Genomic DNA, 27,290 nt, shown 5'->3' with positions numbered 1-27,290 from the left:
ACCCTATACCCGCACCTCAGGACTGTCCATACACCTTATACCCACACCTCAGGACTGTCCAAATACCTTATACCCACACCTCTGGACTGTTCGTATACCCTATACCCGCACCTCAGGACGGTCCGTATACCCTATACCCGAACCTCAGGACTGTCCTTATACCCTATACCCGAACCTCAGGACTGTCCTTATACCCTATACCCGCACCTCAGGACTGTACTTATACCCTATACCCACACCTCAGGACTGTCCTTATACCCTATACCCGCACCTCAGGACTGTCCATATACCCTATACCCGCACCTCAGGACTGTCCATATACCCTATACCCGCACCTCTGGACTGTCCATATACCCTATACCCACACCTCAGGACTGTCCATATACCCTATACCCTCACCTCAGGACTGTCCATAAACCCTATACCCACACCTCAGGACTGTCCATATACCCTATACCCACACCTCAGGACTGTCCATATACCCTATACCCGCACCTCAGGACTGTCCATATACCCTATACCCACACCTCAGGACTGTCCATATACCCTAAACCCGCACCTCTGGACTGTTCATATACCCTATACCCGCACCTCAGGACTGTCCATATACCCTATACCCTCACCTCAGAACTGTCCATATACCTTATACCCACACCTCAGGACTGTCCATATACCCTATACCCACACCTCAGGACTGTCCATACACCATATACCCACACCTCAGGACTGTCCATATACCCTATACCCGCACCTCAGGACTGTCCATAAACCCTATGCCCACACCTCAGGACTGCCCATATACCCTATACCCGCACCTCAGGACTGTCCATATACCCTATACCCACACCTCGGGACTGTCCATATACCCTAAACCCACACCTCAGGACTGTCCATATACCCTATACCCACACCTCAGGACTGTCCAAATACCCTATACCCGCACCTCAGGACTATCCATATACCCTATACCCAATCCTCAGGACTGTCCATATACCCTATACCCAATCCTCAGGACTGTCCATATACCCTATACCCACACCTCAGGACTGTCCATATACCTTATACCCGCACCACAGGACTGTCCATATACCTTATACCCGCACCTCAGGACTGTCCATATACCTTATACCCGCACCTCAGGACTGTCCATATATACTCTATACCCACACCTCAGAACTGTCCATATACCCTATACCCACACCTCAGGACTGTCCATATACCCTATACTCACACCTCAGGACTGTCCATATACCCTATACCCGCACCTCAGGACTGTCCATACACCCTATACCCACACCTCAGGACTGTCCATATACCTTATACCCACACCTCAGGACTGTCCGTATACCCTATAACCGCACCTCAGGACGGTCCATATACCCTATACCCGAACCTCAGGACTGTCCTTATACCCTATACCCGCACCTCAGGACTGTACTTATACCCTATATCCACACCTCAGGACTGTCCTTATACCCTATACCCGCACCTCAGGACTGTCCATATACCCTATACCCACACCTCAGGACTGTCCATATACCCTATACCCACACCTCAGGACTGTCCATATACCCTATACCCACACCTCAGGACTGTTCATATATCCTATACCCGCACCTCAGGACTGTCCATATACCCTATACCCACACCTCAGGACTGTCCATATACCCTATACCCACACCTCAGGACTGTCCATATACCCTATACCTGCACCTCAGGACTGTCCATATACCTTAAACCCACACCTCAGGACTGTCCATATACCCTATACCCGCACCTCAGGACTGTCCATATACCCTATACCCACACCTCAGGACTGTCCATATACCCTATACCCGCACCTCAGGACTGTTCATATACCCTATACCCGCACCTCAGAACTGTCCATATACCTTATACCCGCACCTCAGGATTGTCCATATACCCTATACCCGCACCTCAGGACTGTCCATATACCCTATACCCGCACCTCAGGACTGTCCATATACCCTAAACCCGCACCTCAGGACTGTTCATATACCCTATACCCGAACCTCAGAACTGTCCATATACCCTATACCCGAACCTCAGAACTGTCCATATACCTTATACCCGCACCTCGGGACTGTCCATATACCTTATACCCACACCTCAGGACTGTCCATATGCCCTATACCCACACCTCAGGACTGTCCATATACCCTATCCCCGCACCTCAGGACTGTCCATATACCCTATGCCCACACCTCAGGACTGTCTATATACCCTATACCCACACCTCGGGACTGTCCATATACCCTATACCCACACCTCAGGACTGTCCATATACCCTATACCCACACCTCAAGACTGTCCATACACACTATACCCGCACCTCAGGACTGTCCATACACCCTATACCCACACCTCAGGACTGTCCATGTACTCTATACCCGCACCTCAGGACTGTCCATATACCTTATACCCGCACCTCAGGACTGTCCATATACCTTATATCCAATCCTCAGGACTGTCCATATATACTCTACACCCACACCTCAGAACTGTCCATATACCCTATACCCACACCTCAGGACTGTCCATATACCTTATACCCAATCCTCAGGACTGTCCATATACCCTATACCCACACCTCAGGACTGTCCATATACCCTATACCCAATCCTCAGGACTGTCCATATACCCTATACCCACACCTCAGGACTGTCCATATACCTTATACCCGCACCTCAGGACTGTCCATATACCTTATACCCAATCCTCAGGACTGTCCATATACCTTATACCCGCACCTCAGGACTGTCCATATATACTCTATACCCACACCTCAGAACTGTCCATATACCCTATACCCACACCTTAGGATTGTCCATATACCCTAAACCCACACCTCAGGACTGTCCATATACCTTATACCCACACCTCAGGACTGTCCATATACCTTATACCCGCACCTCAGGACTGTCCATATACCTTATACCCGCACCTCAGGACTGTCCATATACCTTATACCCACACCTCAGGACTATCCATATACCCTACACCCACACGTCAGGACTGTCCATATACCCCATACCCGCACCTCAGGACTGTCCTTATACCCTATACACGCACCTCAGGACTGTCCACATACCCTATACCCACACCTCAGAACTGTCCTTATACCCTATACACGCACCTCAGGACTGTCCATATACCCTATACCCGCACCTCAGGACTGTCCATATACCCTATACCCGCACCTCAGGACTGTCCATACACCCTATACCCACACCTCAGGACTGTCCATATACTCTATACCCGCACCTCAGGACTGTCCATACACCCTTTACCCACACCTCAGGACTGTCCATATACATTATACCCACACCTCAGGACTGTCCATATACCCTATACCCGCACCTCAGGACGGTCCATATACCCTATACCCGCACCTCAGGACTGTCCTTATACCCTATACCCGCACCTCAGGACTGTACTTATACCCTTTACCCACACCTCAGGACTGTCCTTATACCCTATACCCACACCTCAGGACTGTACTTATACCCTATACCCGCACCTCAGGATGGTCCATATACTCTATACCCGCACTTCAGGACTGTACTTATACCCTATACCCACACCTCAGGACTGTCCTTGTACCCTATACCCGCACCTCAGGACTGTCCATATACTATATACCCACACCTCAGGACTGTCCATATACCCCATACCCACACCTCAGGACTGTCCTTATACCCTATACCCGCACCTCAGGACTGTCCATATTCCCTATACCCGCACCTCAGGACTGTCCATATACCCTATACCCGCACCTCAGGACTGTCCATATACCCTATACCCACACCTCAGGACTGTCCATATACCCTATACCCGCACCTGAGGACAGTCCATATACCTTAAACCAACACCTCAGGACTGTCTATATACCCTATACCCGCACCTCAGGACTGTCCTTATACCTTATACCCACACCTCAGGACTGTCCTTATACTCTATACCCACACCTCAGGACTGTCCTTATACCTTATTCCCACACCTCAGGACTGTCCATATACCCAATACCAACACCTCAGGACGGTCCTTATACCCTATACCCGCACCTCAGGACTGTCCATATACCCTATACCCACACCTCAGGACTGTCCTTATACCCTATACCCACACCTCAGGACTGTCCTTATACCCTATACCCACACCTCAGGACTGTCCATATACCCTATTCCCACACCTCAGGACAGTCCATATGCCCGCACCTAAGGACTGTATACCCGCACCTCAGGACTGTCCATATAGCCTATACCCACACCTCAGGACTGTCCATATACCTTAAACCCGCACCTCAGGATTGTCCATATACCCTATACCCACACCTCAGGACTGTCCATATACCTTATACCCACACCTCAGGACTGTCCACATACCCTATTCCCACACCTCAGGACTGTCCATATACCTTATACTCGCACCTCAGGACTGTCCATACACCCTATACCCAAACCTCAGGACTGTCCATATACCTTATACCCACACCTCAGGACTGTTCACATAACTTATACCCGCACCTCAGGACTGTCCATACACTCTATACCCACACCTCAGGACTGTCCACATACCTTATACCCGCACCTCAGGACTGTGCATATACTCTATTCCCGCAACCAACAATGAAAGAAGCCCCTTGCAGATTCTCCCCCTGCATAAATACCCAAATATAGCAAACAAAATGTCCTATTCACATCCATAACTGTGTAGTGGTCAGTGTCCCTGCTTCCTAGTGGTAACATTGTAGAAAGATGACGAGTGATACAAAACACTAGAAAGTGGGAGGTCCATAGCTTGGGTCCGCCCCTTCAAACCCGAGAGAGGATTACCCAATCCTCAGGACTGTCCATATACCCTATACCCACACCTCAGGACTGTCCATATACCCTATACCCGCACCTCAGGACTGTCCATATACCCTATACCCGCACCTCAGGACTGTCCATATACCTTATACCCACACCTCAGGACTGTCCATATAGCCTATACCCACACCTCAGGAGTGTCCATATACCTTAAACCCGCACCTCAGGACTGTCCATATACCTTATACCCGCACCTCAGGACTGTCCATATAGCCTATACCCGCACCTCAGGACTGTCCATATACCCTATACCCGCACCTCAGGACTGTCCACATACCATATACCCGCACCTCAGGACTGTCTATATACCCTATACCCACACCTCAGGACTGTCCATACACCCTATACCCACACCTCAGGACTGTCCATATACCTTATACCCACACCTTAGGACTGTCCACATAACTTATACCCGCACCTCAGGACTGTCCATATACCTTATACCCGCACCTCAGAACTGTGCATACACCCTATACCCGCACCTCAGGACTGTCCATACACTCTATACCCACACCTCAGGACTGTCCACATACCTTATACCCGCACCTCAGGACTGTCCACATACCTTATACCCGCACCTCAGGACTGTGCATATACTCTATACCCGCAACCAACAATGAAAGAAGCCCCTTGCAGATTCTCCCCCTCCAGGTTATCCCATAAATCCCCTCCTCGGAGCCGTTGGGCCGGTCTATACCACAATACAGGGGGTTACGGTGACATGGACCCTACCTGTGCTGAGAAGGCGGCATTTAACTCTGTGAAGCTTATGGGCATAAATACCCAAATATAGCAAACAAAATGTCCTATTCACATCCATAACTGTGTAGTGGTCAGTGTCCTGCTTCCTAGTGGTAACATTGTAGAAAGATGACGAGTGATACAAAACACTAGAAAGTGGGAGGTCCATAGCTTGGGTCCGCCCCTTCAAACCCGAGAGAGGATTACCCAATCTTCAGGACTGTCCATATACCCTATACCCACACCTCAGGACTGTCCATATACCCTGTACCCGCACCTCAGTACTGTCCATATACCCTATACCCACACCTCAGGACTGTCCATTTACCCTATACCCACACCTCAGGTCAGTCCATATACCCGCACCTCAGGACTGTCCTTATACCCTATACCCGCACCTCAGGACTGTCCATATACCCTATACCCGCACCTCAGGACTGTCCATATACCCGCACCTCAGGACTGTCCTTATACCCTATACCCGCACCTCAGGACTGTCCATATACCTTATACCCACACCTCAGGACTGTCCATATACCTTATACCCACACCTCAGGACTGTCCTTATACCCTATACCCACACCTCAGGACTGTCCATATACTCTATACCCACACCTCAGGACTGTCCATATACCCTATACCCACACCTCAGGACTGTCCATATACCCTATACCCACACCTCAGAACTGTACATATACCTTATACCCACACCTCAGGACTGTCCATATACCCTATACCCGCACCTCAGGACTGTCCATATACCTTATACCCACACCTCAGGACTGTCCATATACCATATACCCGCACCTCAGGACTGTCCATATACCCTATACCAGCACCTCAGAACTGTCCATATACCTTATACTCACACCTCAGGACTGTCCATATACCTTATACTCACACCTCAGGACTGTCCATATACCCTATACCCACACCTCAGGACTGTCCATACACCATATACCCACACCTCAGGACTGTCCATATACCCTATACCCGCACCTCAGGACTGTCCATATACCCTATGCCCACACCTCAGGACTGCCCATATACCCTATACCCGCACCTCAGGACTGTCCATATACCCTATACCCACACCTCGGGACTGTCCATATACCCTATACCCACACCTCAGAACTGTCCATATACCCTATACCCACACCTCAGGACTGTCCATACACCCTATACCCGCACCTCAGGACTGTCCATACACCCTATACCCACACCTCAGAACTGTCCATGTACTCTATACCCGCACCTCAGGACTGTCCATATACCTTATACCCGCACCTCAGGACTGTCTATATACCCTATACACACACCTCAGGACTGTCCATATACCCTATACCCAATCCTCAGGACTGTCCATATACCCTATACCCGCACCTCAGGACTGTTCATATACCTTATACCCGCACCTCAGGACTGTCCATATACCTTATACCCACACCTCAGGACTGTCCATATACCTTATACCCGCACCTCAGGACTGTCCATATACCTTATACCTGAACCTCAGGACTGTCCATATATACTCTATACCCACACTTCAGAACTGTCCATATACCCTATACCCACACCTCAGGACTGTCCATATACCCTATACCCACACCTCAGGACTGTCCATATACCTTATACCCACACCTCAGGACTGTCCATATACCTTATACCCAATTCTCAGGACTGTCCAAATACCCTATACCCACACCTCAGAACTGTCCATATACCCTATACCCAATCCTCAGGACTGTCCATATACCCTATACCCACACCTCAGGACTGTCCATATACCTTATACCCGCACCTCAGGACTGTCCATATACCTTATACCCGAACCTCAGGACTGTCCATATATACTCTATACCCACACCTCAGAAATTTGCATATACCTTATACCCACACCTCAGGACTGTCCATATACCCTATACCCACACCTCAGGACTGTCCATATACCTTATACCCACACCTCAGGACTGTCCATATACCTTATACCCGCACCTCAGGACTGTCCATATACCTTATACCTGCACCTCAGGACTGTCCATATACCTTATACCCGCACCTCAGGACAGTCCATATACCTTATACCCGCACCTCAGGACTGTCCATATACCCTATACACGCACCTCAGGACTGTCCATATACCCTATACCCGCACCTCAGGACTGTCCATATACCCTATACCCGCACCTCAGGACTGTCCATACACCCTATACCCACACCTCAGGACTGTCCATATACCCTATACCCGCACCTCAGGACTGTCCATACACCCTATACCCACACCTCAGGACTGTCCATATACCTTATACCCACACCTCAGGACTGTCCATATACCCTATACTCGCACGTCAGGACGGTCCATATACCCTACACCCGCACCTCAGGACTGTCCTTATACCCTATACCCGCACCTCAGGACTGTACTTATACCCTATACCCACACCTCAGGACTGTCCTTATACCCTATACCCGCACTTCAGGACTGTACTTATACCCTATACCCGCACCTCAGAACTGTACTTATACCCTATACCCGCACCTCAGGACTGTCCTTGTACCCTATACCCACACCTCAGGACTGTCCATATACCCTATACCCACACCTCAGGACTGTCCATATACCCTATAACAACACCTCAGGACGGTCCTTATACCCTATACCCGCACCTCAGGACTGTCCATATACCCTATACCCACACCTCAGGACTGTCCTTATACCCTATACCCACACCTCAGGACTGTCCTTATACCCTATACCCGCACCTCAGGACTGTCCATATACCCTATTCCCACACCTCAGGACTGTCCATATACTCTATTCCCACACCTCAGTACAGTCCATATACCCGCACCTCAGGACTGTATACCCGCACCTCAGGACTGTCCATATACCCTATACCCACACCTTAGGACTGTCCATATACCCTATACCCGCACCTCAGGACTGTCCATATAGCCTATACCCACACCTCAGGACTGTCCATATACCTTATACCCGCACCTGAGGACTGTCCATATACCCTATACCCACACCTCAGGACTGTCCATATACCTTATACCCACACCTCAGGACTGTCCACACAACTTATACCCGCACCTCAGGACTGTCCATATACCCTATACCTACACCTCCGGACTGTCCATACACCCTATACCCACACCTCAGGACTGTTCATACACCTTATACCCACACCTCAGGACTGTCCACATAACTTATACCCACACCTCAGGACTGTCCATATACCCTATACCAACACCTCAGGACGGTCCTTATACCCTATACCCGCACCTCAGGACTGTCCATATACCCTATACCCACTCCTCAGGACTGTCCTTATACCCTATACCCGCACCTCAGGGCTGTCCATATACCCTATACCCGCACCTCAGGACGGTCCTTATACCCTATACCCACACCTCAGGACTGTCCTTATACCCTATACCCACACCTCAGGACTGTCCATATACCCTATTCCCACACCTCAGGACAGTCCATATACCCGCACCTCAGGACTGTATACCCGCACCTCAGGACTGTCCATATACCCTATACCCACACCTTAGGACTGTCCATATACCCTATACCCGCACCTCAGGACTGTCCATATACCCTATACCCACACCTTAGGACTGTCCATATACCTTATACCCACACCTCAGGACTGTCCATATACCCTATACCCACACCTCAGTACTGTCCATATACCTTATACCCACACCTCAGGACTGTCCACATAACTTATACCCGCACCTCAGGACTGTCCATACACCCTATACCCGCACCTCAGGACTGTCCATACACCCTATACCCGCACCTCAGGACTGTCCATATACTCTATACCCGCAACCAACAATGAAAGAAGCCCTTTGCAGATTCTCCCCCTCCAGGTTATCCCATAAATCCCCTCCTCGGAGCCGTTGGGCCGGTCTATACCACAATACAGGGGGTTACGATGACATGGACCCTACCTGTGCTGAGAAGGCGGCATTAACTCTGTGAAGCTTATGGGCATAAATACCCAAATATAGCAAACAAAATGTCCTATTCACATCCATAACTGTGTAGTGGTCAGTGTCCTGCTTCCTAGTGGTAACATTGTAGAAAGATGACGAGTGATACAAAACACTAGAAAGTGGGAGGTCCATAGCTTGGGTCCGCCCCTTCTCAACCCGAGAGAGGATTACCCAATCCTCAGCACTGTCCTTATACCCTATATCCGCACCTCAGGACTGTCCATATACCCTATACCCGCACCTCAGGACTTTCCTTATACCCTATACCCACACCTCAGGACTGTCCATATACCTTATACCCGCACCTCAGGACTGTCCATATACCCTATACCCGCACCTCAGAACTGCCCATATACCTTATACCCGCACCTCAGGACTGTCCATATACCCTATACCCGCACCTCTGGACTGTCCATATACCCTATACCCGCACCTCAGGACTGTCCATATACCCTATACCCGCACCTCAGGACTGTCCATATACCTTATACCCACACCTCAGGACTGTCCATATACCCTATACCCACACCTCAGGACTGTCCATATACCCTATACCCACACCTCAGGACAGTCCATATACCCGCACCTCAGGACTGTCCTTATACCCTATACCCGCACCTCAGGACTGTCCATATACCCGCACCTCTGGACTGTCCTTATACCCTATACCCTCACCTCAGGACTGTCCATATACTCTATACTCACACCTCAGGACTGTCCATATACCCTATACCCACACCTCAGGACTGTCCATACACCCTATACCCACACCTCAGGACTGTCCATATACCCTATACCCGCACCTCAGAACTGTCCATATACCCTATACCCACACCTCAGGACTGTCCATATACCCTATACCCGCACCTCAGGACTGTCCTTATACCCTATACCCACACCTCAGGACTGTCCATATACCTTATACCCACACCTCAGGACTGTCCATATACCCTATTCCCACACCTCAGGACAGTCCATATACCCGCACCTCAGGACTGTATACCTGCATCTCAGGACTGTCCATATACCCTATACCCACACCTTAGGACTGTCCATATACCCTATACCCGCACCTCAGGACTGTCCATATACCCTATACCCACACCTCAGGACTGTCCATATACCTTATACCCACACCTCAGGACTGTCCACACAACTTATACCCACACCTCAGGACTGTCCATACACCCTATACCCGCACCTCAGGACTGTCCATACACCCTATACCCGCACCTCAGGACTGTCTATACACCCTATACCCACACCTCAGGACTGTCCACATATCTTATACCCGCACTTCAGGACTGTCCACATATCTTATACCCGCAACCAACAATAAAAGAAGCCCCTTGCAGATTCTCCCCCTCCAGGTTATCCCATAAATCCACTCCTCGGAGACGTTGGGCCGGTCTATACCACAATACAGGGGGTTACGATGACATGGACCCTACCTGTGCTGAGAAGGCGGCATTTAACTCTGTGAAGCTTATGGGCATAAATACCCAAATATAGCAAACAAAATGTCCTATTCACATCCATAACTGTGTAGTGGTCAGTGTCCCTGCTTCCTAGTGGTAACATTGTAGAAAGATGACGAGTGATACAAAACACTAGAAAGTGGGAGGTCCATAGCTTGGGTCCGCCCCTTCTCAACCCGAGAGAGGATTACCCAATCCTCAGCACTGTCCTTATACCCTATACCCGCACCTCAGGACTGTCCATATACCCTATACCCGCACCTCAGGACTTTCCTTATACCCTATACCCACACCTCAGGACTGTCCATATACCTTATACCCGCACCTCAGGACTCTCCATATACCCTATACCCGCACCTCAGAACTGCCCATATACCTTATACCCGCACCTCAGGACTGTCCATATACCCTATACCCGCACCTCTGGACTGTCCATATACCCTATACCCGCACCTCAGGACTGTCCATATACCCTATACCCGCACCTCAGGACTGTCCATATACCTTATACCCACACCTCAGGACTGTCCATATACCCTATACCCACACCTCAGGACTGTCCATATACCTTATACCCGCACCTCAGGACTGTCCATATACCCTATACCCGCACCTCAGAACTGCCCATATACCTTATACCCGCACCTCAGGACTGTCCATATACCCTATACCCGCACCTCTGGACTGTCCATATACCCTATACCCGCACCTCAGGACTGTCCATATACCATATACCCGCACCTCAGGACTGTCCATATACCCTATACCCGCACCTCAGGACTGTCCATATACCATATACCCGCACCTCAGGACTGTCCATATACCTTATACCCACACCTCAGGACTGTCCATATACCCTATACCCACACCTCAGGACTGTCCTTATACCCTATACCCGCACCTCAGGACTGTCCATATACCCGCACCTCTGGACTGTCCTTATACCCTATACCCACATCTCAGGACTGTCCATATACTCTATACTCACACCTCAGGACTGTCCATATACCCTATACCCACACCTCAGGACTGTCCATACACCCTATATCCGCACCTCAGGACTGTCCATATACCCTATACCCGCACCTCAGAACTGTCCATATACCCTATACCCACACCTCAGGACTGTCCATATACCCTATACCCACACCTCAGGACTGTCCATACACCCTATATCCGCACCTCAGGACTGTCCATATACCCTATACCCACACCTCAGGACTGTCCATACACCCTATACCCGCACCTCAGGACTGTCCATATACCCGCACCTCTGGACTGTCCTTATACCCTATACCCACATCTCAGGACTGTCCATATACTCTATACCCACACCTCAGGACTGTCCATATACTCTATACCCACACCTCAGAACTGTCCATATACCCTATACCCACACCTCAGGACTGTCCATATACCCTATACCCACACCTCAGGACTGTCCATACACCCTATACCCGCACCTCAGGACTGTCCATATACCCGCACCTCTGGACTGTCCTTATACCCTATACCCACATCTCAGGACTGTCCATATACTCTATACCCACACCTCAGGACTGTCCATACACCCTATATCCGCACCTCAGGACTGTCCATATACCCTATACCCGCACCTCAGAACTGTCCATATACCCTATACCCACACCTCAGGACTGTCCATATACTCTATACCCACACCTCAGGACTGTCCATATACTCTATACCCACACCTCAGGACTGTCCATATACCCTATACCCACACCTCAGGACTGTCCATATACCCTATACCCACACACCATATATATATATATATATATATATATATATATATATATATATATATAAAAGCAGATTGAGGATTGATGTTGTACACTACAGGGTTAAGCTGCAGGTTGCTCAGTGCTGCGCCCTATAGGGTGTGGTTACCCTGAATTCCCCATTTTAACTCTCACTTTCCCAGACGGCGCAGCAGGTAGAGAAGGAGGTGGAGACAAGCGGCATCTTAGTGATAATAGGTTTATTATATGCGGTGGTGAGACGTGCGCCCGAGCACCTGATAACACGGGAGACACGTCTGACCGGTGCGTCCACATACGTCACATTCCACAGACCACACATCAGCTCGCAGTGTTCTGAGGCCATGCTGGGAGTTCTAGTCCTCTTTCCAGTCCTAGTTTATACAGATCCTCTCCACAGTAACACTATAGATAATTTTGGCGCGGACCCGATCCCATCTTCAGCAGTAACATCTCCAAGATGGCGGCTGTGATCCGCGGTTAACACTTCCTGAGTCCGAAGATAATACTGAGCGGAACGTCTGCAGAATCCGATCCGCGACATTGTTCTGTGACAGCTCCGTCCGTGACTATAACGCACGACCCCCCAGAGAACGTCCAGCGTCCCCGGGGTCCTCAATATGGCGACCTCCATTGTCCTTCACAGCTGGGCGGAGCGTCCTCGGTCCTCATGGACAATATATTCCAGTAAACAAGTAGTTCTCGCTGGGGCCCGGCTCACTGTGGGTGTAACGCTCTGCGCAGGACGTAGCGAGACGCGGCCTCCAGGTTCCACTGACACTTCTCCAGGATTCGGCGGCAGTCGTCCTTACTGTGCCGGCTCACGTTATACAGCTGCTCCACCTGCAGAGAACAGAGGGTCAGACGGGTGAGATGGAGGATAACCACCATCATCTCTGCTCACAGAGAACACCGCCGCTTTACTCACCTTCAGAGCTTGTACGGCGCGGGCAACATCACCGCTATACCGCCGCAGAGCGTCCCGGCTCTCCTCTGTCGTAACACCATGGACCCGCTCCTCCACCTAAACATTATATCACAAGATACTGGTTACAACCTTTACTCCAGTCACCTCCAGAGCTGCACTCACTTTTCTGCTGTTACTTCATCTCTTACCCTCCAGAGCTGCACTCACTATTCTGCTGTTACTTCATGTATTATCCTCCAGAGCTGCACTCACTATTCTGCTGTTACTTCATGTCTTATCCTCCAGAGCTGCACTTACTATTCTGCTGTTACTTCATGTCTTATCCTCCAGAGCTGCACTCACTATTCTGCTGTTACTTCATGTCTTATCCTCCAGAGCTGCACTTACTATTCTGCTGTTACTTCATGTCTTATCCTCCAGAGCTGCACTCACTATTCTGCTGTAACATCATGTCTTATCCTCCAGAGCTGCACTCACTATTCTGCTGTTACATCATGTCTTATCCTTCAGAGCTGCACTCACTATTCTGTTGTTACATCATGTCTTATCCTTCAGAGCTGCACTCACTATTCTGCTGTTACATCTTGTCTTATCCTCCAGAGCTGCACTCACTATTCTGCTGTTACATCTTGTCTTATCCTCCAGAGCTGCACTCACTATTCTGCTGTTACATCTTGTCTTATCCTCCAGAGCTGCACTCACTATTCTGCTGTTACATCTTGTCTTATCCTCCAGAGCTGCACTCATTATTCTGCTGTTACATCAGGTCTTATCCTCCAGTCACCCTCAGAGCTGCATGTAGTAGTCACTGGGGATCTTCTCACCTCTTTCACCTTCCTCTGGAGATCGCTCTCGGTTATGCCTCCTTTCGGTGCCACCACCTTGGGGTCTGATGGTAGACGATGGACCACATCCCCAGCCAAGACTGGAGAGGAGGAGAACTTCTCTTTGCCGGCCCGATTCATCTGGGGGGAGGGGTAATCCGTGTTGGGCAGAGGAAGAATTCGTTCCTTGGTAGGGGGTAGCTTGGGCTTGGGCAGGACTGGTGGGCGGAGGTTGGCGAGTATCCTCCGGGGCGGGAGGTCGCTCATTCTTCTAGGGGACGCCTCCCGGGGTGGAGAACTCTCCAGATCACGCACACGGCTCTTAGGCCCAGGGAGGTTCTGGCGACTGGTTTGCGGATTGAAATTTGAGAGAGACTCAAGACTTTTTGAGAGACCTGAGGATGAGAAACACCAAAGAAGAAGGTTAATCTAGGGGTGGCCCAGTAAACTCCAATGGTGGGAGGAGCCAACACAAGGAGGTCCAGCTATACGGGGGAGGGGGCATTTACCTTGCATGCGCAGTAACTTGACTCCATCTCCTGCTCTGCCTCCTCCTCGCCGCGCAGCTTCCTTTGCTCTAATCCGTCTCCTGGAAGAAACACGAAAAGTGAGGAGACTGAGGCCGCAAAAAGCAGAGACCCCCAACTTGTCCCTGAGACCACCAGATACTTACTCGCTATCTGCCTCTGCATCCCCCAAAGAAATCTTCACCAGACTGCTCGCCAACTGTACGCAGCTCCGCACCTGAGCTGCGTCCTCCGGGCCTACCAGCGATGATGGAAACTGTCCCACCTTCAAGGTTCGGCGGTTCTGCCCCCTCCACAGCTGAGAGTCGGGCCTAAGGTGCAAGAGAAAGGGGGTGAAAGTGAGAAAATGAAGGGTTAACTCAGAGTCACCCCACAGATCGTCATTATACCCAATAAACTATAGAATAATCTAGGAGTTGGCACCTACCCGCCTTCAATGACCGCCACCACGTCTCCCGCATCCAGGCGCAACAGGGTAGGATCCATCACCTCCTGCAGAACACGCACCTCCACCGGCTTCACCTGTAGGGCCAAAAAAGTCTCTGTCAGGTCACATAAGATGACTGGGGGGCAGAGAAAAAAATGGGGTACAGAGAGGAAGAAGGGCACAGAGAGGAAGAAGGGTATAGGGGTAGAAGGGAGGAGTAGATGCAGAGAGAAAGGGTATAGGGGTTAAAAAAGAGAAGAGTATAACAGCAAAGGAAGAGTATAGAGGTGGAGAAAAGAAGGAGGTACAGATTGGAAGAAGGGTACAGGCGTAGAGAAGAGGAGCAAGAACAGATAGGAAGAGGGTAAAGAGGTAGAGAAGAGCAGCAAGAACAGAGAGGAAGAAGGGTATAGGGGCAGAGAAGAGGAGCAGGTACAGAGAGGAAGAAGGGTATAGGGGCAGAGAAGAGGAGCCGGTACAGAGAGGAAGAAGGGTATAGGGGCAGAGAAGAGGAGCAGGTACAGAGAGGAAGAAGGGTATAGGGGCAGAGAAGAGGAGCAGGTACAGAGAGGAAGAAGGGTAAAGGGGTAGAGAAGAGGAGCCGGTACAGAGAGGAAGAAGGGTAAAGAGGTAGAGAAGGGGAACAGGTACAGAGAGGAAGAATGTTAAAGGGGTAGAGAAGAGGAGCCGGTACAGAGAGGAAGAAGGGTAAAGGGGTAGAGAAGGGGAACAGGTACAGAGAGGAAGAAGAGTAAAGGGGTAGAGAAAAGGAAAAGAGCAGAAGAAGGGTATAGGGGTGAAGAAGAGAAGGGGGTACAGAGGGGAAGAAGGGTAAAGGGGTAGAGAAGAGGAGCAGGTACAGAGCGAAAGAATGGTATAGGGGTAGAAAAGAGGAGCAGCTGGAGGTGAGGTCGGACATTTGCAGTCTCACTCACCTCTTGGATTAGGGTCATCAGGCTGTTGAAGTTTGGGCGTTGTTCGGGTTTGTGGGCCCAGCACTTCATCATGATGGAGTACATCCCTTGTGGACAATCATCCGGCCGCTCCAGCCGCTCGCCTTCACGGTCAATTTTGTTTAAGATCTAGGTGACAGACAAAAGACACTTATAGAAAGAGCGGAGACCCCTCAGTGACCACAAGTTACTACCCAACCTCCCTGCAGCCCCCCCCCCCCCCCCCCCATGGTGTAGGAATAGTGAGATACCTGGCGGCCGCTTAGTCCCAGCCAAGGTTCTTGGCCATAGGTGAACATTTCCCACAGGGTGACCCCAAACATCCAGACATCGGACGGGTGAGAGAAGGTGCCGATCTTCAGACTCTCTGGAGAACACCTGAGGAATAATGGAAGGAAGCGTCACCATGGAGGACCCAATAACTCATGCCTCCTTCAAGCTCCACCCACTGCACCTCCTCCATTATTATGGTGTCTTACCATGCAAAGGGTATCTTGCGGTGGGCAGACATGATGTAGTGGTCATTGTGCCCGTTCAGGGCCCTCATCAGGCCAAAGTCACCAATTTTCACCACCTCTTCGCTGGTCATGAGGATGTTCCGGGCGGCCAGGTCCCGATGGATGAACTTACGGGATTCCAGGTAGCTCATCCCGGATGCGATCTGTAGGGCGTATGACCACAAGAGCGGCAGAGGGAAGGAGCCATAACGTGAGCGCAGGGTGTCATGGAGGGATCCCAGAGGTGCCAACTCCGTAATCTAGAAACCATAGAAACAATTGGTGATATAGATGAGGGTCCCGACCTGCCAAGATTCCCACCAACCCAATCGGGATGACTACATGGGTCAATCTACATCATGGCTGGATCGGTCAGTTCCTCACCATCTTGAGTGGCTGTGCCAGGACGACGCCATACAGGCGGATAAGGTGTGGGTGGTCCAGGGCGTACATAGAGTTCACCTCCTGCAGGAAATCACAAAGCGCATCGGGGTCTGAACCGGCGTCAGTGCGGAGGGACTTCACCGCCACGTTGACCTGTAGAGGAGATACCGTACAATTATATGAGAGGGGACCCCAAAATCTATCCCATAATGCTCCAGGTGACAGGAGGAACAATCACGTACCACTCTCCCGCCGGGGATCCGCCACTCTCCTCTTCTGACCACCCCAAAACATCCGTCTCCCAAGCGCTCGTACAGGCTCAGGTCCCGTTCATTGATCAGACATTTTAGGGAACAGTCGGGATCCCCTCTGGGGGCGGAGGATGAGGGGGAATGTGATGATGATATAATGGGTTCAGGAAATGGTGGAGAATCGGGGCCATCGGGGCTTCTTGTGGAGAACATCTGTGAGGAAGAAGAGTATGAGCTCAGTGACAAACGGAGATGAAGACCCTAATGTACATCGTAACATGGCCCCTTCTCTTCAGATAACACCCCCGCTGCTCACATTATAGCTTTAAAGGGGAACTCCACCCAACATGTGACAAAGTCTACTCTACAGGGGATGTCAGAGCTCCAATTAATCACATCATTAAAGGGAACCCCCGCCCCCTCACACACACACTCTGTCCTCTGCTGCCCAAAGGACCAGAAAATATCCCAAAACACCTTCACCAAATCCCACTCCAAACATGGAAAATGGTCTTTCGCAATGTAAGGTATGATGGTGCTGGTCCCAACGTGAACCAGTGGACCTCATGGGGAAAGAAGAACTCTCTCTCACTCTCTATACTCTGGACTTGATGAGTCTAAGCCACAGAAAAGTGAGAAGTTCTGTTCTCATAGAACATTCTAATAAAAAGATCAAATAAATAGTTCTCATGGAAAGTTCTATTAGAGAGTGTTCATTGGAAAACTACTGAACGGTTCTCGGGAAGTTCTATTGGACAATTCTAAGTGAACATTCTTATACAAAGTTCTCATAGAAAAATCTTATGTAAAGTTCTGTGGCATGATTCTAGTGGAACATTCTTAGAGTTCTCATAGAACATTCTAATAAAAAGATCAAATAATTAGTTCTCATGGAAAGTTCTATTGGATATTTCTAATAGATGGTTCTCGTGAAGTTATATTAGATGGTGTTAATGGAACATTCTCATGGAAAGTTCTCATGGAAAGTTCTTATGTAAAGTTCTGTGGGATCTTCCCCTGAAGCTTCCGCCACCTCCCGGCCCCGGTGATTCTCTTTATCTAATGAGAATGAGTAAACAACCAGAGGTGAATTTAGCCGCACCCGCAGCCACCGCCACGTGACTCACTGTGTAAATGATGCCGTGACTACAATACAAAGGTCACCTGCAGTGGGATCACAGCCACCTGCAGCAGCGTCCTCAGGGGTCACTACATACCCTCACACTTTAAGGAGAACTCCACCTGTCCTGACCGTCATGGGAGGTTATGGTATTTATATGGAGGTCCCCACACGGGGGACCAAACAACTACTGACAAATCAGAGAAGGCATGTCAGAAGTTGTGATTGGTAGGGGTCTGGCTGCTGAGACCCCCACCGATCGTAAGAAAGAAGAGACAGAAGTGCCCCCCCTATAAGACTGCCACTCAGAACAAGGAAGGCTAGTAGAAGCCAATGGACACAGTGCTCTGCCCCTTGGTTCTGGTGATTGGTGGGGGTCTTAGTAGATGGAGCACCCCACCGCTCACAACTTCATGTCTTCTCTCATGTGTCAGAAGTTAGGGTAGCACTTAAAGGACATGGTCCCTCAGGGACTCTCACCTTGTACATCCAGGACTTGGGCCGAACCTGAGGTTTTCTCCGCTTTAAAGCTTCAAAGAGTCTTCGTTGGGCTGAAATGAAAGCGAAAATGGTGAAAAGTGAGAAACAGGATGACGGAGAAGATCACGTCCCACCAATCTGAGGACTAGAGGGGCTAAGGCTCTAGAAGAACTGAGATGGTGGAGACTGTACATGGGACTAGAGGGACAGGAGATGGTAGAGACTCTACATAGGACTAGAGGGACAGGAGATGGTGGAGACTGTACATTGGACTAGAGGGACAGGAGATGGTAAAGACTGTACATAGGACTAGAGGGACAGGAGATGGGGGAGACTGTACATTGGACTAGAGGGACTGGAGATGGTGGAGACTCTACATAGGACTAGGGGGACAGGAGATGGTGGAGACTACATAGGACTAGAGGGACAGGAGATGGTGGAGACTGTACATAGGACTAGAGGGACAGGAGATGGGGGAGACTGTACATTGGACTAGAGGGACTGGAGATGGTAAAGACTGTACATAGGACTAGAGGGACAGGAGATGGTGGAGACTCTACATAGGACTAGAGGGACAGGAGATGGTGGAGACTCTACTTGGGACTAGAGGGACAGGAGATGGGGAGACTGTACATAGGACTAGAGGGACAGGAGATGGGGGAGACTCTACATAGGACTAGAGGGACAGGAAATGGTGGAGACTGTACTTAGGACTAGAGGAACAGGAGATGGGGGAGACTGTACATTGGACCAGAAGGACAAGAGATGGTGGAGACTGTACATAGGACTAGAGGGACAGGAGATGGTGGAGACTCTACATAGGACTAGAGGGACAGGAGATGGTGGAGACTGTACATTGGACCAGAAGGACAAGAGACGGTGGAGACTCTACATAGGACTAGAGGGACAGGAAATGGTGGAGACTGTACATAGGACTAGAGGGACAGGAGATGGTGGATACTGTACATAGGACTAGAGGGACAGGAGATGGTGGAGACTCTACATAGGACTAGAGGGACAGGAAATGGTGGAGACTCTACTTAGGACTAGAGGGACAGGAGATGGTGGAGACTGTACATAGGACTAGAGGGACAGGAGATGGTGGAGACTGTACATAGGACTAGAGGGACAGGAGATGGTGGAGACTGTACATTGGACCAGAAGGACAAGAGATGGTGGAGACTCTACTTAGGACTAGAGGGACAGGAGATGGGGGAGACTGTACATAGGACTAGAGGGACAGGAGATGGTGGAGACTGTACATAGGACCAGAAGGACAGGAGATGGTGGAGACTGTACATAGGACTAGAGGGACAGGAGATGGTGGAGACTCTACTTAGGACTAGAGGGACAGGAGATGGTGGAGACTCTACTTAGGACTAGAGGGACAGGAGATGGTGGAGACTGTACATAGGACTACAGGGACAGGAGATGGTGGAGACTCTACATAGGACTAGAGGGACAGGAGATGGTGGAGACTGTATAAAGGACTAGAGGGACAGGAGATGGTGGAGACTCTACTTAGGACTAGAGGGACAGGAGATGGTGGAGACTGTACATAGGACTAGAGGGACAGGAGATGGTGGAGACTCTACTTAGGACTAGAGGGACAGGAGATGGTGGAGACTCTACTTAGGACTAGAGGGACAGGAGATGGTGGAGACTGTACATAGGACTAGAGGGACAGGAGATGGTGGAGACTGTACATAGGACTACAGGGACAGGAGATGGTGGAGACTCTGCATAGGACTAGAGGGACGGGAAATGGTGGAGACTGTACATAGGACTAGAGGGACAGGAGATGGTGGAGACTGTACATAGGACTAGAGGGACAGGAGATGGTGGAGACTCTACATAGGACTAGAGGGACGGGAGATGGTGGAGACTGTACATAGGACTAGAGGGACAGGAGATGGTGGAGACTCTACTTAGGACTAGAGGGACAGGAGATGGTGGAGACTGTACATAGGACTAGAGGGACAGGAGATGGTGGAGACTGTACATAGGACTACAGGGACAGGAGATGGTGGAGACTCTACATAGGACTAGAGGGACGGGAAATGGTGGAGACTGTACATAGGACTAGAGGGACAGGAGATGGTGGAGACTCTACTTAGGACTAGAGGGACAGGAGATGGTGGAGACTGTACATAGGACTAGAGGGACAGGAGATGGTGGAGACTCTACTTAGGACTAGAGGGACAGGAGATGGTGGAGACTGTACACAGGACTAGAGGGACAGGAGATGGTGGAGACTCTACATAGGACTAGAGGGGCAGGAGATGGTGGAGACTGTACATAGGACTAGAGGGACAGGAGATGGTGGAGACTGTACATAGGACTAGAGGGACAGGAGATGGTAAAGTCTGTACATAGGACTAGAGGGACAGGAGATGGTAAAGACTGTACATAGGACTAGAGGGACAGGAGATGGTAAAGACTGTACATAGGACTAGAAGGACAGAAGATGGTGGAGACTGTACATTGGACTAGAGGGACAGGAGATGGTAAAGACTGTACATAGGACTAGAGGGACAGGAGATGGTGGAGACTGTACATAGGACTAGAGGGACTGGAGATGGTGGAGACTGTACATAGGACTACAGGGACAGGAGATGGTGGAGACTGTACATAGGACTAGAGGGACAGGAGATGGTGGAGACTCTACTTAGGACTAGAGGGACAGGAGATGGTGGAGACTGTACATAGGACTAGAGGGACAGGAGATGGTGGAGACTGTACATAGGACTACAGGGACAGGAGATGGTGGAGACTCTACATAGGACTAGAGGGACGGGAAATGGTGGAGACTGTACATAGGACTAGAGGGACAGGAGATGGTGGAGACTCTACTTAGGACTAGAGGGACAGGAGATGGTGGAGACTGTACATAGGACTAGAGGGACAGGAGATGGTGGAGACTCTACTTAGGACTAGAGGGACAGGAGATGGTGGAGACTGTACACAGGACTAGAGGGACAGGAGATGGTGGAGACTCTACATAGGACTAGAGGGGCAGGAGATGGTGGAGACTGTACATAGGACTAGAGGGACAGGAGATGGTGGAGACTGTACATAGGACTAGAGGGACAGGAGATGGTAAAGACTGTACATAGGACTAGAGGGACAGGAGATGGTAAAGACTGTACATAGGACTAGAAGGACAGAAGATGGTGGAGACTGTACATTGGACTAGAGGGACAGGAGATGGTAAAGACTGTACATAGGACTAGAGGGACAGGAGATGGTGGAGACTGTACATAGGACTAGAGGGACTGGAGATGGTGGAGACTGTACATAGGACTACAGGGACAGGAGATGGTGGAGACTGTACATAGGACTAGAGGGACAGGAGATGGTGGAGACTGTACATAGGGCTAGAGGGACAGGAGATGGTGGAGACTGTACATAGGACTAGAGGGACAGAAGATGGTAAAGACTGTACATAGGACTAGAGGGACAGGAAATGGTGGAGACTGTACATAGGACAAGAGGGACAGGAGATGGTGGAGACTGTACATAGGACAAGAGGGACAGGAGATGGTGGAGACTCTACTTAGGACTAGAGGGACAGGAGATGGCGGAGACTGTACATAGGACCAGAGGGACAGGAGATGATGGGGATTATCTATAGGAGGTCATTATGTAGTATGGGACCTGGTGGACAGGAGATGATGGGGATTATCTATAGGGGGTTATCATGTGGTATGGGACCTGGTGGACAGGAGATGATGGGGATTATCTATAGGGGATTATCATGTGGTATGGGACCTGGTGGACAGGAGATGATGGGGATTATCTATAGGAGGTCATTATGTAGTATGGGACCTGGTGGACAGGAGATGATGGGGATTATCTATAGGAGGTTATTATGTGGTATGGGACCTGGTGGACAGGAGATGATGGGGATTATCTATAGGAGGTCATTATGTGGTATGGGACCTGGTGGACAGGAGATGATGGGGATTATCTATAGGAGGTCATTATGTGGTATGGGACCTGGTGGACAGGAGATGATGGGGATTATCTATAGGAAGTTATTATGTGGTATGGGACCTGATGGACAGGAGATGATGGGGATTATCTATAGGAGGTTATTATGTGGTATGGGACCTGGTGGACAGGAGATGATGGGGATTATTTATAGGAGGTTATTATGTGATATGGGACCTGGTGGACAGGAGATGATGGGGATTATCTATAGGAGGTTATTATGTGGTATGGGACCTGGTGGACAGGAGATGATGGGGATTATCTATAGGAAGTTATTATGTGGTATGGGACCTGGTGGACAGGAGATGATGGGGATTATCTATAGAAAGTTATTATGTGGTATGGGACCTGGTGGACAGGAGATGATGGGGATTATCTATAGAAAGTTATTATGTGGTATGGGACCTGGTGGACAGGAGATGATGGGGATTATCTATAGGAGGTTATTATGTGGTATGGGACCTGGTGGACAGAAGATGATGGGGATTATCTATAGGAGGTCATTATGTGGTATGGGACCTGGTGGACAGGAGATGATGGGGATTATCTATAGGAAGTTATTATGTGGTATGGGACCTGATGGACAGGAGATGATGGGGATTATCTATAGGAGGTTATTATGTGGTATGGGACCTGGTGGACAGGAGATGATGGGGATTATTTATAGGAGGTTATTATGTGATATGGGACCTGGTGGACAGGAGATGATGGGGATTATCTATAGGAGGTTATTATGTGGTATGGGACCTGGTGGACAGGAGATGATGGGGATTATCTATAGGAAGTTATTATGTGGTATGGGACCTGGTGGACAGGAGATGATGGGGATTATCTATAGAAAGTTATTATGTGGTATGGGACCTGGTGGACAGGAGATGATGGGGATTATCTATAGAAAGTTATTATGTGGTATGGGACCTGGTGGACAGGAGATGATGGGGATTATCTATAGGAGGTTATTATGTGGTATGGGACCTGGTGGACAGAAGATGATGGGGATTATCTATAGGAAGTTATTATGTGGTATGGGACCTGGTGGACAGGAGATGATGGGGATTATCTATAGGAGGTTATTATGTGGTATGGGACCTGGTGGACAGGAGATGATGGGGATTATTTATAGGAAGTTATTATGTGGTATGGGACCTGGTGGACAGGAGATGATGGGGATTATCTATAGGAGGTTATTATGTGGTATGGGACCTGGTGGACAGGAGATGATGGGGATTATCTATAGGAGGTTATTATGTGGTATGGGACCTGGTGGACAGGAGATGATGGGGATTATCTATAGGAGGTTATTATGTGGTATGGGACCTGGTGGACAGGAGATGATGGGGATTATCTATAGGAAGTTATTATGTGGTATGGGACCTGGTGGACAGGAGATGATGGGGATTATCTATAGGAAGTTATTATGTAGTATGGGACCTGGTGGACAGGAGATGATGGGGATTATCTATAGGAAGTTATTATGTGGTATGGGACCTGGTGGACAGGAGATGATGTGGATTATCTTCCAATAATCTCATTCTCCCTGAGGGAGATGACAGGAGGATGAGATATCTCTGCACCTCATTCCATGTGGAATAATAGTGACCTCATTCCACCAGGGCTCAGAAGACACATGGGACACATCCTATGACTCACAACACGCGACACGTGAGAAAGTATCAAGAGACGGGGAAGAACAACACCGGATCTTATGTAACGGACCCGAAAGAGTCACTTTCCTCCTCCGCCAGATCACGCAAAACTACAGACACATACCGAGCGTGTATCTAAGCCTGCCGTGTGATACTCACTCATAGAACCACACAGGGCTACATCCCTCCTCATGAGTATGTATCTAAGCCTGCCGTGTGATACTCACTCATAGAACCACACAGGGCTACATCCCTCCTCATGAGTATGTATCTAAGCCTGCCGTGTGATACTCACTCATAGAACCACACAGGGCTACATCCCTCCTCATGAGTATGTATCTAAGCCTGCCGTGTGATACTCACTCATAGAACCACACAGGGCTACATCCCTCCTCATGAGTATGTATCTAAGCATGCTGTGTGATACTCACTCATAGAACCACACAGTGCTACATCCCTCCTCATGAGTATGTATCTAAGCCTGCCGTGTGATACTCACTCATAGAACCACACAGGGCTACATCCCTCCTCATGAGTATGTATCTAAGCCTGCCATGTGATACTCACACATAGAACTACACAGGGCTACATCCCTCCTCATGAGTATGTATCTAAGCCTGTCGTGTGATACTCACACATAGAACCAAACAGGGCTACATCCCTCCTCATGAGTATGTATCTAAGCCTGCCATGTGATACTCACACATAGAACTACACAGGGCTACATCCCTCCTCATGAATATGTATCTAAGCTGTCGTGTGATACTCACACATAGAACTACACAGGGCTACATCCCTCCTCATGAGTATGTATCTAAGCCTGCTGTGTGATACTCCCATCACATATCTAAATCTATCACGTGTTCTACAGTCTCTAATAAGGACTAATAAATCATCTCCATCGTGTCTCTGGTGCTTGATAGCATTTCATACAGTCCCCATGGTGACGGGCACCCTATCAGGCACCCACAGCGCCCCCCATCATAGTCTTACCTGGTCGCCCCATCCCGATCTGATCCAAGTCAAAGGGTTTCACAAAGTCAAAGTGTCCGGGTCGCGTTACGTTGAGTTCATCCCGGATCTTGGAGAAGAATTGTTCCAGCTGGACCTCGCGAAGGAGCGAGAGCAGCCACTCCGTCCCCTCCTCTGTCACCATCTCGGCACCTGGAGAGAAGAGACCACCAGCTGTCAGGACCAACGTAGAGACTGTGACCGGTGAGGAGATATCAGAGACTGTGACCGGTGAGGAGATATCAGAGACTGTGACCGGTGAGGAGATATCAGAGACTGTGACCGGTGAGGAGATATCAGAGACTGTGACCGGTGAGGAGATATCAGAGACTGTGACCGGTGAGGAGATTTCAGAGACTGTGACCGGTGAGGAGATATCAGAGACTGTGACCGGTGAGGAGATATCAGAGACTGTGACCGGTGAGGAGATATCAGAGACTGTGACCGGTGAGGAGATATCAGAGACTGTGACCGGTGAGGAGATATCAGAGACTGTGACCGGTGAGGAGATATCAGAGACTGTGACCGGAGACGAATGCCAAGACTATATGGAGGAGTATGACGCCCCTTCTGGTGGTTTATCCCGGGAACAGTCCGATCTGTAAACAGCGGAGGACACATCCGCCGCGCTGTATACACACAACACACTGAGGATAGGACACGCCTGCTCCGTGTTCTCATCTTCATCCTCACGTGTGAGAAGATCAGAGACAACATGTACGAGCACGAGAGGAATGAGGAAGAGACATCAAAACATGACTCACCGAGCCCATCATTGTACCGTACAGTAATACTGACCACATCATTGTACCGTACAGTAATACTGACCAAATAATGTACCGTACAGTAATACTGACCACATCATTGTACCGTACAGTAATACTGACCAAATAATGTGCCGTACAGTAATACTGACCAAATAATGTACCGTACAGTAATACTGACTCCATCATTGTACCGTACAGTAATACTGACCACATCATTGTACCGTACAGTAATACTGACCAAATAATGTACCGTACAGTAATACTGACCAAATAATGTACCGTACAGTAATACTGACCAAATAATGTACCGTACAGTAATACTGACTCCATCATTGTACCGTACAGTAATACTGACCACATCATTGTACCGTACAGTAATACTGACCAAATAATGTACCGTACAGTAATACTGACTCCATCATTGTACTGTACAGTAATACTGACCACATCATTGTACCGTACAGTAATACTGACCACATCATTGTACCGTACAGTAATACTGACCAAATAATGTACCGTACAGTAATACTGACTCCATCATTGTACTGTACAGTAATACTGACCACATCATTGTACCGT

General features: G+C 49.5%; 1 protein-coding gene across 1 annotated transcript; it reads right to left on the bottom strand.

Moving 5' to 3' along the window:
- Positions 1 to 13,118: 13,118 nt before the first annotated feature.
- On the bottom strand, positions 13,119 to 26,239 carry LOC130350006 (non-receptor tyrosine-protein kinase TNK1-like). The gene is made up of 13 exons (XM_056554861.1): positions 25,927 to 26,239; positions 19,295 to 19,365; positions 17,686 to 17,907; positions 17,444 to 17,596; positions 17,042 to 17,319; positions 16,814 to 16,940; positions 16,545 to 16,691; positions 15,610 to 15,704; positions 15,329 to 15,493; positions 15,165 to 15,244; positions 14,656 to 15,050; positions 13,832 to 13,927; positions 13,119 to 13,746 (listed from the first exon to the last, which is right to left on the bottom strand). The coding sequence occupies exons 1-13, from the start codon at positions 26,087 to 26,089 to the stop codon at positions 13,621 to 13,623; spliced, it is 2,118 nt and encodes a 705-aa protein (XP_056410836.1). The 5' UTR covers positions 26,090 to 26,239; the 3' UTR covers positions 13,119 to 13,620.
- Positions 26,240 to 27,290: the final 1,051 nt, after the last annotated feature.

This window comes from Hyla sarda, unplaced genomic scaffold (assembly GCF_029499605.1).
Source record: "Hyla sarda isolate aHylSar1 unplaced genomic scaffold, aHylSar1.hap1 scaffold_931, whole genome shotgun sequence".
NCBI classification, from domain to species: Eukaryota; Metazoa; Chordata; class Amphibia; order Anura; family Hylidae; genus Hyla; species Hyla sarda.
The sequence above is the reverse complement of the archived record's forward strand: the minus strand, read 5'-3'. Positions and strand labels throughout refer to the sequence as shown.